The sequence below is a fragment of the Lacerta agilis genome, chromosome 2 (assembly GCF_009819535.1).
Source record: "Lacerta agilis isolate rLacAgi1 chromosome 2, rLacAgi1.pri, whole genome shotgun sequence".
Lineage (NCBI taxonomy): Eukaryota > Metazoa > Chordata > Lepidosauria > Squamata > Lacertidae > Lacerta > Lacerta agilis.
In genome coordinates, this window is record NC_046313.1 from 30,967,624 (window position 1) to 30,983,747 (window position 16,124).

The 16,124-nt window shown below is 42.6% G+C and overlaps 1 protein-coding gene across 2 annotated transcripts in view; it reads right to left on the reverse strand.

Annotated features, from left to right (window-relative positions):
* Positions 1-342: 342 nt before the first annotated feature.
* Positions 343-16,124, reverse strand: part of HID1 (HID1 domain containing) — a 46,231-nt gene continuing 30,449 nt past the window's right edge. For both annotated transcript variants that reach the window (XM_033139266.1, XM_033139265.1), the window contains 10 exons: positions 15,946-16,036; positions 14,329-14,480; positions 13,360-13,438; positions 11,909-12,073; positions 10,905-11,132; positions 9,678-9,811; positions 7,440-7,520; positions 6,268-6,359; positions 3,976-4,134; positions 343-2,541 (listed from right to left, as the gene is read on the reverse strand). In XM_033139266.1, the coding sequence (XP_032995157.1) occupies positions 2,478-2,541; positions 3,976-4,134; positions 6,268-6,359; positions 7,440-7,520; positions 9,678-9,811; positions 10,905-11,132; positions 11,909-12,073; positions 13,360-13,438; positions 14,329-14,480; positions 15,946-16,036 (1,245 nt within the window). In that variant the 3' untranslated portion in view covers positions 343-2,477. The remainder of the gene's footprint in view (positions 2,542-3,975; positions 4,135-6,267; positions 6,360-7,439; positions 7,521-9,677; positions 9,812-10,904; positions 11,133-11,908; positions 12,074-13,359; positions 13,439-14,328; positions 14,481-15,945; positions 16,037-16,124) is intronic.

Consider the following 16,124-nt stretch of genomic DNA (forward strand, 5'->3'; position numbering starts at 1 on the left):
TTTAAAATAGATTTCTGTTGAACACTGCTTCAGAAACATTTGTTGGGAAGCAGTTTAAAAATCCTTGAATAAATATGGCACCCAGTTGGAGCCTACATTCACCCTACGGCTTTCTGTTGATCGATGCAAGGAGCTGTGCAAATGCTCTGAACTTATCTGTGCCATCTCTCTCCAGGTGCTGCTTCCAGTTTAGCAGTCGTGTTAAATCGGGAACTCCTGTGCAGCCATGCCTTTAATGGAAAGTTACATGTTGCAAAGGACGCCAGATCATCATAAATCAAACAGTACCAAACAAGCTCATAAACCTTCTGGAGATACAGACACACAGGAAAGCCCATTGCGGTGTTTTAAGATAATTTTATCTCTATATGTAAAGCAAATAGTTTACAGTGCAACTCTGATTTTTCATGGAACAAAGAGCAGACCTGCAACACCAACAAATGCAAAAGTCAAGATAAATTCACAAGGAACAAACCACATTAACACAAAATAAAAAGATGGGGTGCTCACAAAAGCGTCTGTGTGTGAAAGGAAATGAGACAGATCAGTGTCTGGTACAGACAGCAAATGTGACACACTCAGCCAGACCCTTGTCAGAGCACTACAAAATCACATTTGAGAAATTGAAGACATTCCAGGGAAAAGTATGAACTTCAGTCTGCCAGTGGAGGTGGAAGGTGAAATGAATAATTAGTTTTGCCAATAAGAAAGGAGTGAGATAAAGGATATTTGTCCTTTAAATTCTTCATCTGTTTTCATCTTCTAAATATTTAGAATAAGCTCCAGATAAAACCTAGAATTTGCCAATTCTGTCCAGGATAGCCTACCCTAACCTATCCTGTTTAGTATAACCTAAAATATACATTCTGTTCTTGAGCCAAATAATCATATCACATTGGTACTATATTCTGCAGATGTAGCCATACATTTCTATGACATCAGTTGCAAATATTTAACAACCTGGAAGTTTGAGAAAAGCAATCTGTAAGTTTAAAAAAAACACAACCCAGCAAAATGGCCTCCTAATTGCAGAACTTCCAGTTAAGGGTCAGGTGAAAGCTAGCAGAGAGGTGATGACTGCAGAACACATCTCTCATTCCCTATAAGTGAGCAAGAACTACTCATAGTGAACAAAAACTGTGATTCCAAACTGGTGGTGCCCCCAGGACCCTTTGAGAACCTTCTGGGGAGTCTGAAGAATCTTAGACTCAAGTGGTGATCAGTCAGAAATGGACCTGTCATTCCACGACAATATTTGCAAGGGGGTGTTGGCTTGCATCGTAAGATACAAAACTAATTTAACTCATGTTAGCTAACCCAGGTCTAAGCATAAATCTCAAATTCTGAAAATAGAAAACTCACATTCCTCTGTAAGAACACTTTTCAAATTCATGTTGATTCCTCAGAGACACATTCCAAAGGCATGTGGTCTATTGACCAGCCTTTGCCAGTCCCTCATGAATTCTGCTAGGGAGAAATTCCCATTTCTCCCCCCCCCCTAACTTTGAATCTATAAATCTAGCTTAAGCAACCCAGAACAGAAGCCACACAGCGCAGCTTCTTAAATAATTAAACTTCATTCTAGCAGTGTTACTGCCTACAGTTATCATTAAACACAACAAAATGATTCTCTAAATCCCTGAAAAAGAGCATGGGTCCACCCGCTCCCACCCTCTCGCCACAAGTCCCACGTCAGAACAGCTTTCCCAGAAACAATTCCTGCAACAAACACAGTGTGATGCATCTTAGACGTACATCCACCATTAAAAGGGAGGAAGGACTCGGGAAGAGGAATTTGGATGCTACATTACAGCACCAGTACAAAGTAGTTAAGCACATTTTCAGTGACAGGAAAGAAACGACCAGACCCAGAAGATTTACCTGAAGTGACTTAAATAAATAGAACCCCACAGCCACCTAATAAAAGCTACTACTCCACCCTGGGTAGTTACAATAAAGCAAAACACCAGCAAGGTGGGATACACAGAAGTGGTGGTAGGATACATTCTTTGGGGGGGAAACCACAGAGCTACCTTCTGCGGTAGCACTTCTTCCTTCATTGGTCCAGTTTCATATAACTCTTTACATTCAGCATATTTTAAATTTAAAGGCTGAATCTGACCAGGGAATGAAAAGATCGCTTCTCCAGCTAGTCAGGTTCAGAACCCCACCCAGAAGCAGAAGAACAGCATGATGATATATGGGTTGGTTTTCAGTGCAACCAACCAAAGCTTTCCTTGCACATTCTTCCATCAAAGTTCCCTGGGAGCTGGGGGTGAGGGAAGATTTTTAGAGTGGGGGGGGGGGGGTCCTCAGCTTTAAAGTGGCAGGTCAGTAAATGGAGGTGATTGTCCTTTGGATCACTCAGCAGGCAGTGAAATGAAGGAAGAGCTGTGATGAAGAAGCGCACAGCAAGATCCTTGTTTCCAGTGTTTCCCTCTCAACAGAGGCAAGTTCCTCCCTCTCTTCCCCACTCCTTAGACTCGCTGAATTTCAAACAGCTTTACATCCGTGTCATACCAGATAGGGGGATCCACATTCCTGAAGAGAAACAGAAGTTTGTTTTATTAGGTAAATCCCGGCATTTTCCCATCTAGGATAGTTACAATGTTCACAAAACTTTAACAGATTTGCAACCGCATGAGGTCAACAGACACAAGTTGCTGAGGGCCACACTGTTTGTGATGCTCAGTCACATGTCGTTCCCCAACTATTTCTTCATTATTTTTCTGCTCTACTCAGACTGGAAGCAACTCTCCGGAGTCTCAGACGTATAAAAGTATTTAACATCCACCTGCTTTCTGATCCTTCTAAAATGAAGATGCCAAAGATTTTCTTTTACAAAACACAACTGTGGAAGACCAGTAGCAGTGAGGCTTCGTAACTCTTTCTCCTCAAGGCCCCCCACCCTTAAAAAACTCCACACCCACACTCAAGAAAAATGTTAACAAATCAAAGTGGAGCAGATCATCCAAACAAAAACAACTTGTTTATACAGTGTAAACTCACTGCAGCTGGCTAAAAGTATACCCTTCCTATGTTGCTTCAACCCCGCAGATCCACTTGTATTCTATATAACAGAGAAACTGCAAGTACAAGAAACTGTGAAAAGATTTACTTGTCACCATGTCCATGCCTGCAGAAAGTTACACTGGAACAATTATCTTCACCCAGGCAGGGTGGAGATAATAACTTCTACATTATAATAAACTGTCTACCGTTTTCTTACCGATATTGTTATAGCAACTGCAAGTTCATTCATGGCAGTATTATTAAACTATTCCATACCACTAGGATGGGCAACCTGTGTTTTAATATATTGTTTAAATCCTGAAATTATCCATCTTTAGCTGAGAAGGGGAAATATACACGCAGGTCCAGCACCCATGCCTGAGGGTGAAAGATCCAAAAAATGAAATGGCAGCATTTCTGAAAGGTTCAGAACCGAAAGTTGAATAGATGCCTAGGGCTGAATAGATGCTTATTATGAAGAGGATTTTTTCCATCTCCCCAAGGTAACATGACCCATTATGGATTTTCTCTTAAATTTACTTTCCTGTATCTTAATCCCATGCTCTCCATAGTATATTTAGTGCATCTGATGAATAATTGTTCTCCCTTTTTATTTCCAATATCTAAACATCATTTTAAATTGTCGTTTTGTTTTCAAATTCTAAGCCCAGCTCAATACTAAATGGACGTTACTCTCAGGTGCCGATAAAACCCTGATTACACTTCAAAGTGATCGTACTGAAAACGAAATGTCATTCTCTGTACAGAACCTAGCAACATGGCTCATGACAGGCTTGGCATCCATTATTTTGTGCAAAATTTAAAATTCACAACGTAACTCCAGCTCATGGTTATGAAGGCAGCCTTTAGTACCAACCACTTAACTGAAAACAAGGCAGGCCACTCTTCAGCAACATGCTATCAGTGAAGAAAATGAATTTGGGTTGTTTGGGGCCGACTTACCTCAAATAAATAACTCCCCACATGTAAGTGCGGAACCACATAGCAGTGCCACAGTTAGCCTGGTATTTGCGGATCAGGATGGGATGAGGAACAGGAAGCAGGCCCACCAATGTGCCATGCTGCAAGAACTTCAGAATCTCAGACTCATCTGTGAGGCCCCTGGAAAAAACGAGAGAACACTTAAATGGATGCTACAGTAGAATAAACCTGACCCACAGAGTTGCCTTTTACTGATGTGCACTCAAGTTCCACGGACAAGGGCAAGATGAAAGAGCATTAGAAATTCTCTAAAACTGCCAAGAATTCCCTGCAGAACATACTGAAGTGTCCAGTTATTTCCTTCCAAAAGATACAAGTGTATTGGGGTCAAGCTTGTTTTTACAATACACTAAGGGGCTAAATTACATACAACTCTGGAGCTCTGTGTCTGGAGGTCCAAGACAATGTCCTTTTTTTGTAAAAGCAACCACACATTTCCAGTTGAGGTCAGGCACAGGGGGGTGAAGGTACAACCCTTCCTACAGCTGTGATCTAGATTGCTCCTCTGGAGCAGCTATTACCAACAGAAAGTTCAACTTGTGGGTTAAAAAAAATAAAGTGAACAAGCTCCCCCTCCACAGCTAACAGCCACTCAGGTATGAGGGTGATCTAAATGGGGGCCTCAGCACATGGGGAAAGTCTTAGTCTCCCACTCCACCCACACCCCTTGCAGTTCCAGTCTAAAACTAGACCCCGTGGCTCATTTTACAAATTGGGAGCCGCAAAACAAAAAGCTCCAAGGTGACATGCAGTTCTGGTCCAGTGAAGAATGTCAACTTTGCTAATAAATATCTTCAGTTAGGACAAAGAACACCGAAGAGTTTTACCCACACATTTACAGGTATCTTTTTTCTGATTGTTAATGAGGTGATGGAGACTTGCTTATTACAAAAATTGATTAGGACCATAATGCTTATGTTTACTAACTCAACATTTGTTGATAGGATATTATCTCTTTGAATAAGGAACATTGCACAGTTAACATTACAGATTATGCATGAGATATCAGCCAGATTCAGGCTGGATCTAGACACATCAAATAAGCGTTTCAATTTAAAGCGTTATAAATTTAAACAGGGGAAACAGGTAGAGAAAAACGGGACTGCCATGTCACCACCTGGTGGCACAATGTTATATTGCACATACAACGCATATACCGGTAAGTCACTTTTTCTTTACCAATCTAGCTGAGTCCATAGTTTCAACAATGTATGTTATCAGTGCAATAATAAGAGTTCAAAATTGCTCCTGTGTAAAGTGTTATCTGGAATTGTTATCATGCTGCAATTTATTGCCTTTCTTAGGGAAACCAAAACAAAATAAAAAATAAAAAAATCCTTCCAGTAGCACCTTGGAGACCAACTAAGTTTGTTCTTGGTTTGAGCTTTCGTGTGCATGCACACTTCTTCAGAAACCAGTTAACCATCAGATCCTGCAGCTGTAGGGAGCCAGCCCCATAATGCTTTGCACTTCTTAAATCACCCCCTCAAGCAATTCATTGGGGTATGGAATCAAAAGGCCCTAAGAAAATGCAAATGTGGGATCCGTACTCCTTCTCAAACTTTGCACTAGAGAAGATAAACAGAGGTGGGGAAATCATGCTCTCTATTCAAGGAGAAGATCAGTTTCAGAGATCTTCAGAGAACATCCTTGAGTTGCTGCTGGCTAATTTTAATGGTGACCGTGCTTATGTTATTGTGGGTGTAGTATTTCTTATTATCATCTGAACCATAGTGTATGATTACCTTTAGAGTTTGTTGTTGTGTTAGTATTTTTTTTAATGGAAAGTTTGTATTTGAACTGTATCTCTCACTGCAATTCACGTTAAGACCTGCATAAGGTGATGAACAAGTGAAATTTATTGTTTTACCACAGTTAAAAGAATTTAGTAAGATGATGTTCCTGCTATGCATTAGGTAAACAACAACAACAACAAACTCTTGAGGGGAAGGTTTGCATGGGCAAGCTCGTAATAGATCTCTTGGATAGCCTCAGAACTGGGCTTTGCACAAGTGCAGAGCCCCATACACTGAGTCAATAAAGACAGACTTCTCTCTGATGTTTCGGACTGCATTTTCCGGGTACTTTGGCTTATTATTGCCAAATTTGATATTATCCAAACTCCTATAGAAAAGTGAGCAGAGGGCAGGTCCTGATCATCACAGTAATGACATCTTTATTAGTCATATCACTTATAACTCCCCTCTGCCCCCACCCCCACCCCCAAATATTCAAAGGACCATAGACACTTACTTGTCAATGCAAATCTTCTCTACCTGGGGGACCAAGACCTGTAACAGCCGCATGATTGTCTGTAGGGGCAGCTTTGACTTCCAAGATACGACCTACAAAGAAAAGGAGTAGAAGATAAAATCAGTGATGCTCAGAGAGCATACAGATGAACATATTCATGTAGAATATGTCAAGTATATCAAACTAGGTTGTCCTTAACAGGAACAGTAGGAACATTAGAGTATGCACCTACAAAAGGAACTTCCAAGTCCCCCCTCCCCTCTCTACAACACAAGAACATAGGCAGGGGTTCTGTGAATGCTTGTATTAATTATTTTCTATAAGAGAATTAAGTCTTCAAACATAACCACACAAGCTCTGAACATTGTAGGTTTCTGAAAGAAGAGTACAGTGGTACCTTGGTTCCCAAACGGCTTAGTTGATGAACAAATTGGCTCCTGAACGCTGCAAACCCAGAAGTAAGTGTTCCGGTTTGCAAATGTTTTTCGGAAGCCGAACGTCCGTTTTTGCTGTTGGCATTGTTTCCGAAGCCAATCAGAAGCCATGCCTTGGTTTTCGAATGTTTTGGAAGTCAAATGGACTTCCAGAACGGATTGAGTTCGAAAAACAAGGTAGCATTGTACTCTGTCGCTACGGAGACAGAGAAAGCCACAGGCCACCACAGGGATAAATCCTCTTGTCATTTAGAAAGAACACGCAGCAACCCCACCCTTCCACAGACAGAATCACGTATACTTAAAACTAAGAAAGACTGATTAACTATTAATAATTTTGATATTAAAAGCTTTTTATCGCATGTAGTGCGCCAAGTTCATTATAATTCCTGCTTCATTAAGCAATGAAGGGAGCAATGGAGCAGGACCAGAAACTATAGTGATCCCTAATGAGGGATGAAAAGTGTAGCACCTGCTTGCTGTTCTTTGCAGTGCCTCTCTGCTCAGGTCCAGGCGGCAGTAGAATGCTGCTTCATCACTTTGGAACAAGCACCCCCCCCAATTGCATCATGTTTGCTGTAAAAAGGACTCAGGGTGGGCATCTGCTCTAATGCACATAGCATTTTACTTAATCACCGCCTGTTTACTTTAACTGACTAGGAGCAGCCCCAGTTCAGCTCCTGCTGAATCAACAGGGAGTGCGAGGAAAAGGAATCATGGAGCACAGCCCCCTCTCACCCATTCAGGAGTTGGATTCCACTGCCCAACTGAGGATGCACTGGACAGACGCCGTCGATCTCGCCGGGGCTGCGATGATTCCTGAGGAAAAGGGACACAACCATATCGCTTACCAACTTATCTGCACCACACTGCTGCCTGACTAATGCAAATATTACTTAGTATGAAAAGTGCAGTACATGAGAAAGACTGGGGGGGTGCAAATTTCCCCAACATATTCCTTTTCATTCATTCTGGGTTTTTTTTTTTACTGCAGTTTACTGCAGTTTCTTGTTTGGAGGTTAACCATTCCAAATGGGCAAAGCAATCTATGCCCCTGATTTGCTGTGCTGAAGAGGGTTTGGATGAGGTAGAGAGGACCCTCCACCCAGGCCTGCAAAAATCTGCTGGCCTCTGCCAGAGGAGGAGCTCAACCAGCAAGCAGTGTACTCCCCCAAACTGTGAGCAGGATCTATTGCTTGTGGTATTCCTACAAGCGGAAGCCAGCAGAAATTCTAGAAACAGGGCATGGAGTGGATGGGTAGGGGGAGAAAGCTGAGCTGGCACAGGATCCACTGGATCCTGAGCCAGCCCTGCTCCTGTTACAGAAACGGGCCCAATCCAGGCCTCTTCTCAGTGCCAATCTGTGAGCTGGCACAGAATCCCCACTTTCTGCCTTAGATTGTGTAAGCAGTGGGACTGTGGATGCATTCAGCCCCCACCTCTCTTGACTAGGGGCTTGTATTCTTCACCTCTAAGGTCAAGAAATCTAGCAGCTGTGTCTTAACATGCATCATGGATGTTCACTGACTATACTGAACCAAATTTGTTACTAGGAGACCTTCAGCTCATATCATTTCCTGTGTGGTCGTAGGGCCTTTGTGCTGGACATAAGGCCACTCTACATTTAAGCCCCAATAAAAGCACCTCTGCAGGACAAAGCTGTAGTGTAGCATCCACTTCCAAGTACGTCTAAGTGGGCAGTTGCAAAAACTCCTCACTGATACCATTCATCTGTGGAAACACTTCACTGAGCTCTAAACCAACAGAAGTGTAATGCTGCTTATCTGGAAGCAAACAAGGTACAAGATGATCTGAGTCTCTATCTTTTTTGCCTCCAGGATTTATTTATTGTCGCCATAAAGTGATAACACGATCCAGCATTATTTACAGTCACATTAACTTTATGGTATGTAGACTCACGGACACCCCCAATAAAGTTTCCACAAATAAATGCATGAAAATACCTGTTTGGGGCCCCTGCTCATGCCCTCCCCCATCCCCAGAGCATGAGAACCTTAACCCCGCCATCAGCAAATGTCCACAAAACTGACATTTTAAGAGGTTATTGCAGCATAATTCTATTCGATCTACACAGCAATGTGTCAAACAGAGATACTTGCTAGATTTGTCCTGCTGATAAAAGAATTACTCGGGTTTAAAGTATGGATCTGAAATGCCACCAACTTCTCTGTAGATGAGAAAAAGGCAGACTCCTAACTGCAATATGTAAGAAACCCATTTTAGATCACTTCGTTTTCTATACACACACACACACACACACACAAACACTTTACCAAATGTGCTTTAGTGGATTTAATGCCAAGGGCAACAGTGTCCTTAAACTGCATCAAGGATAGCACTAGATCAGTGGATCCCGAACTCCTCCTTCTGAGACTTAATGGACCACTTAATGATTTTTCTGCCTGCCATAGAAATTGTAATGTGCTATGCTAGATGCTGTATGGTTTTCTTAATGGTGTTTTCATTGTTTCTTTTATTTCTTATAAGCAGTATTAAAATTTTAATTCTATGGAATTCAAATTATAATGCAATCATAGAATGATAAGAGTTGGAAGGTACCCCCAAGGGTCATCTAGTAAAATCCCCTGCAATGCAGGCATCTCAACTAGATCATCCATGATCAATGGCCATCCAACCTCTGCTTTAAAAACTCCACAAAGGAGAGTCCACCGCTTTTTCTTGTACAATAAAATACAATATAAGAAATAACAGGTGCAACAACAATACCATTAAATATCATTAAGAATGTTTAAGAAGATGGAATGTGTAGTCTCTCCTCTTCAACCGCAAATCTGTAGACACCATCTGAATGAAGCTCATGGTTGTAGGACCATAGTTTGAGAACCCCTACCCTAGACACCGTTATTCAGTACCTGCATTACAACTACTAGGTATGCAAGTTTAGACAATAATAATCAGAATGTGTCCAAGCACAAGAGCAACATGTAGCCATACCCCACTCCAAGATTCTGTATCACTGATAACGCCAGGGGGGCTGCCTTGTGCTGCAGACTGCGCAGACTCTGGCTCCAGGGAGCGCATCGTCCCATCCTCAGACACCTGGGCTTTCTCGGTGAGCTTGTCAATAGCTGAATTTGGAAGACAGCATTTAGAGGAAACCAAGCAAGGCTCGGAGGAGGTCAACAATATAACTTAGACGAAATGATGCAACTCCCAGTACTTGCCTTTCTGTTAAGTACATTTTTCTTGCTTATGTTTAAACCAACATATCAAGACATGTAAATTTGACATTTGTTTTAACATGCAATCATATTTTATAAAGTATATTTTTAAAACGTTGGTTTTGTTTTGAAAATTTTAAGGCTAACATCTGATTTTATCGGTAATTTTAATGTTACATAAATCTTGTTAGATAATTTCCCATCACTCTTTCCAGAGCTGAAAGCACCTCTTTCTAGAAAAAGGAGAACTACGATGGGGGAGGGGGGAGGCAAGTTCCCCAACAATTGAATTAAGCTTAGGGACTAGGAAACCAAGAAGTGAACATCTGATCATTCGTGGGTAGCTACAAAACAGCCCGGTTCAAATGAGGGTTCTATGGCAATACCCTGGCTGACAATATCCTGGCAATGGTTCTATGAAAATATCCTGGCTGACAAAGCCATTTTATAACATGGAGCTTAAGTTCTTTCCCTAAATCAGGCATGTCCAACAGGTAGATCATGATCTACTAGCAGATCACTGGACGTCTGTGGTAGATCACTGGTAGATCACTGGCTCCCCCCAAAGAAGCTCAACAACTTTGCCTCCCCTAAAAAAAGCTCAACATTATTGCCTTGCACCCCCCAAAATGGGGCTTTTCTCCCTAAAAAAACCTTTTACCTGAACCCCTAAAAAACGGGGGTAGATCACTGCCAGTTTTTAACTCTGTGAGTAGATAGCAGTCTCTTGGAAGTGGGCCACTCCTGCCCTAAATTATCTGCATCATCAGGAAAGATATCAAAGATTGATCCAATTCATCATCTTGAATTTAACTTACACTTTATTTAAGCAACTATACAATAATAAATACAGTGTTCTCGAAGCGACTGACATGAGTTTGGCTAAACTGCGAGAGGCAGTGAAAGATAGGCATGCCTGGCGTGCTCTGGTCTATGGGGTCATGAAGAGTAGGACACGACTGAACGACTGAACAACAACAATAATAAAAGTTAGACTGACCTGGAGTTGCTACCAAGCTGGTCTTTAGTGTTCCAGGCTCAGCAGGTGCAGCGGGTCGAGACCCTTCCATGGACACTCCGTCCTGAGAGTTGGTGCGAGATATAGGTTCAGGAGCTTTCTTTTTGCGCTGCAAAGCTCTCTGGATGGACTGCAAGTCGGTAGGCAGATTGGCCAGCTGATGGAACACATTTCGCTTGCGGATAATGGCATAGACCAAGTTGGAATTGCCTAGGAAATCACAGCAGCAGAAGGGAGAAAAAAAACGATTAAGTAATTTTATTTGCAGTGTGCAGGGAGTGAAAAAGCCCTACAAATAAGCCTGGGAGGCTGTATGCTACTTACAGTCCTGTATCAAGAACATCTTTCCTTATTTTCTCCTATCTTACCTCTAGGAACAAAATTTAGTCCACAAAGCAAAAGCACTGTTCTTGAGTTGTTTACTCCCTACCAAGACACTTACTCTACATCATCTAGGGCAGCACAAAGTCTTTGGTCCAATAAAGAGCAAATGGAATTGTCAGCAGCAATAGGACTATAAGTGCTTGGGTTATTTCCCCAGGAGAAACTTCTACAGGGTACCCAATTGTCAATGCTAAGAAATTACTTAAGATCAATAACAGAGCAGAAGGAAGTGGGAGCCTATTAAGCAGCATGAAGAATCTGGACTTGAATTTGCTTTCTTGTTTGGCTACCAACTTAGTGAGACTTTTGCCTAGTCACTGCTCTCAGCCTTAGTCCCCAGTGCATAAAATGGAAGCTATAGTGACATGGATCAAACGCAGTGTTAGAAACTGGGATAGAAAAGCTGGGAGTCAAATGGCTTCTGGGACCTGGGTTGTGGGTGCCAAAACAAAATGTCTAGTCACCACTGGGGGGTGGGGGTGGGGTGGGGGACGACAACGCTTTTTATTATTACTATAATTAGAGTAACACATTTTCTTCATTCTTGGCATAAGTCATCAGAAAGGGGTATGGGGCCAGCTTCTTGTTTAGCAGCTACTCACCATCAAACTGATATTGAATGATATTATTGAAAACTTCCAGCAAAAAGAAGACAAGGTGGTGGTTCTGGACAGTGGAGAAGAGGAACCAGGTGGTTGAAAAAGCTTCCAACAAGTGCAGCAATTTGTTAGCAGCTACCATGGAAAGAGACTTCAAGTACGGAGATACTGGAAGAAGGGGAAAAGAAAATTACAGTAACAGTAATTCCCTTTATGATTGCTTATCTTCAGCATACATGGCACTTTGAGAGAAAAAGAGAAAGAGAGAGAGAGATGGGGAAGCTACATGAGGCAGGTAAAGACAGCAAAGGATGGATGTGAACAAATGTTATTATACATCCTAAATTACTGCAGGGGATGAGGATTAAGCCAAAGGCTTCACAGTAGGGGTGAGTTTTGGGAAGGCGCCTATTTACTAGTTCACTCAGTCTTTTGTGATGTTTGGGTCACAGTTGTAACAGGGAGCAATGTAAAACCTTAAATAAAAATAAAGAAGTTTACATCTAATTCTAGGAAAAGGTGAAGCAGGAAACTTTGTTGAAGTTTGCCTCATATCTCGAAAACTAGTTTAGGGGTTTTTATGTATGTTCCATAAAGGGAAAGGCAAACTGCAGTGCCTTGTTACACAGGGCTCCATAGCTGTTACCTTCAGAATTAGGAGATAAGTGCTCCATATGGGGCCTTGTAAAATAAATGAAATCTGATCAGACACTACTTTAGCCTTTAAGATACTCTTTTTGTGTTTTTTAAAATTTGTTAAAACGTTTAATATATTTGGAACAAAATCCTGTAACAAAGGTGCAGAATGCAAGAGCTACTAAAGAAAAATTAAATCAATTATGAAAAGGCAGCTCCAAAAAAATGCTACAGGTTTCCTTTAATATGAAACAAATCTTGATTCTAAGTCACTGCATATTGTTAAGCGAAGGAAGCCAATGCCATCTACTGCAGTGGAGACTGTATTGCGCCATTTCCTCAGCTCCATATAAAATTACTTCAGTGCTTATTGACGCAAACTAGGATGTGTCTCAAACGAGAGTAAGGAAAATGCACAAAATAACTCAATGAACACTTTCCAACTGTTGCACTCACAATGGTCTTCTCCGACTGAGTTTAAGGAACTAGAATGAAGATTTCCATAAATAACATCTGCATATATTGGGTGGCATCCAACTAAACAGTTCTACTAGCGCAAGCTCTTTTGGCTGCACAACTTAATTTCCCCTCCCTCTTCTCTCGCCATGAAGCTGATTTAAGGGGACACAGAGGAGGGGAGGGGAGGTTAGCTCCACCGCATGGCAAAACCCAACAATCTGTTTTGCAGGATACCAGCAGCTGTCTGTTCCTTCAGATGTCAAGAGAAACTCTGCTGGTTTCTTTTGTGGGGAGGTTGTTTATTTAAACATAAATCTCCATAACTAAGTGTTTCAATACAGTTCACTCTGGCAGCTTACCATTCACAATGATAGTAAGGAGGCAGTCAAAGAGGGGCTGCAGCCTCTGGTGCCCACTGGTGATGATCTTATGAAAGACCTGGAACACAGAATGAAACTGGCAATGAACAGGTGCAGACAGAATTATCATGTTACTCCTGTGCTGGCTGTTGCCACCACCTAAGAGCAAATGTAGCATGTGAAATTCTATAAGTCGACTGTCAGGGGGCTGCCCTCGCCTCCAGGCAAGGAGTTGCCAGGGCTTTATCGGTATCGCGAGCCCCTGCCCCAACTGCTGAGCAATTCATCTTCCTCCAGTGAGGAACGCAGTGATCCCTCTAGTGGGGAGGGAGAGATGGGACTGGGAAGTAGGAGTCAGGGCTCTGACAGGGAAGGAGAGCCCGCGCACCAAGCAGAGGCTGGAGGGGAGGCACCTCTTCCGTCTCCCCACTTGCACCGGGGGGGGGGAGAGACGCAGAGGGGGTAGGTGGGGGTTCCGCATCCTGTGGCTTTTATGCTGGGCAAAGAACCGGAAGGGGTCATTCCCGGACTCTGCCGAAGGATGAGCTGGACGTCTTTTTTATAGCTGCACTGTACATATTTGCACAATAATGAAACCTAGTTTCAGAAACCTCAGCGTCAGACTGGTTACTCATGAGCAGCCACTGAAAACCTTACATTGACCATGAAGCAGTTCACAAAATTCCTGCCCATTTCTCCTAAAATACAATATTTCTGATTAGCAAGACACGGGGCTCATATACACTTCCACTCGCCCTGTGTTTTCTAGGCATGATTCTGAGCGGTGGTCTGTTTTCCCTGCCGCTTTCCCCCAGAAAACCCAGCTCTTTAGTGCTAAATTGGAATAGATGACAATCCATGGAAAACCCAATTGCTGTTTGTTCTAATTCAGCATTAAACTGTGGGTTTTCCTTGGGAAAACAGAAGTGTGCATAAGCAACGGGCACGGCTGGTAACTGCGACACTCACAATGATCAGGAGATCCGCGTGTGTCCCTGTAAATACAGGGATATCCATTGGTACTCGTACGGAGTACGGCTTGTTCAGCCGAACCCCAAAATTTCTCTCTCCACTCAGCAGCAGTAGGATGAAGACACCGATATGCATAAGCCCAACTCGCGCTGTAAAAAGAAGAACAGTGTTGATGTTCAATCATCTAATGGAGATAGTGCAAATAATTTTGTAGAAGAATCTTCTGCACAGCAACTCCACTACTGTTCAGCGCAATGGTCCTAAAGAAACTCATGATCAAAACAGACCCATTTCACTGCTGACACCCAAGCAGTTTAATGGGGAAAGGGCTACAGCTCAGTGGTAGAGCATCTGCGGTGCATGCAGTTTTAATCCCCAGCATCTCCAGGTAGGGCAGGGAGAAACCCTTATCTGAAATCCTGGAAAGCTGCTCCCAGTCAATGCAGGCAGTGCTGAGCTAGATGGACTGCTAATGATCTTACTCAGTATAAGGCATCTTCCTATATATGTCATGGAGCAATGTGTGACTGCTGATTTTGTGGATGCACTCTAATGTACATTGACCTGTGAATGTACTCCAAGAAGGGTATTGAAAAAAGGAGAGGGAGGCCCAAACCAGATATGACAGGGAAGCCACACATATTTACACGTTTAAAGCAGGGAGTGGGTTGACACCCTGTTTGTACAAAAAGAACCAAATGCCTGGGAAGAGCTAAACCCTGTCCTGCCTTACCTCACTGTGCTCCACTGCCTGCAGTGGTTCTTTTCCAGCCCAGCTCCAATACTGGCACTGAGCAGAGCTGAAGAGAAACATGCTTGAAAACAATGTAGTGAGGCTGGATGAGAGATGGCTAAGCTCCATTCCTCTGTCAATGCCTTGTCATGTTAAGGAAAACAAAACAAAGCCCTAAACCCTTCCCCCCCACTCATGCTTTACACATGAAAATAACAGACATATCTGCCCATCTCTAATCATTAGCATGAGGGGGGGGGGGAGGGTTTAGGGCTTTGTTTTGGATTGGCCCTAACTCAGCTCTCTTGCCTCTGCATCTAGAATCTTTATGGCTGATTACCTAAGAGCCAAGGAAAATTAACATGGGTATCATTTGATTAAATTATGTTTGGCTTCTGGATGCTGTGAACAGGAGACACCCAACCAGCTTCTCACATATTCTAATGGTAACACACTGACCTGTGCTTTTCCAGCCATTCTTTTGGATCTTCCAAATCAGAGCCACCAGTTGAGCAGTACAGGAACACTAAGATTAGTGGGGAAGGCTGCTCATGATGGCCTCTATAGCTATATGACTGTAAACTGATAATTCTGGTTTCTCATGCTGTGCACACACTAGTGAGCAGACAGTGGGTATGGATGTCTTCCTGTAGCTTATATTTTCAAATTGGGTCAAAGCTGAAGGGGGGGGGCTGTACCGAAATACAGCATTTTTCAGCCTCACATACTCTCTAGGCACAACTGCTTCAGTTGAATTGGACCCAACTACAGCTACACCCATGAAGTTATTTCCAGTATTTGTGACTGCACAAGCAATCACAATGAATGCAGAAGCAAGCCTTATCAGACTGAGTTTTGAGAACAGACAAGACCATACTTACACTGATCTGCTCTGGCATCGTTCAGGAAGAAGAGAATTGGCACCAGGATATCTAGGACATCGCTACTCTTCAGCACAAAGAAGAGAAATTTCTGAAAGGGAAAGATAAAGACTTGAACTCCTTCACACAGTTTGTCTACTCTACAGGTCCAGCCATGGCCTAGTGGCCCAATAGAAAGA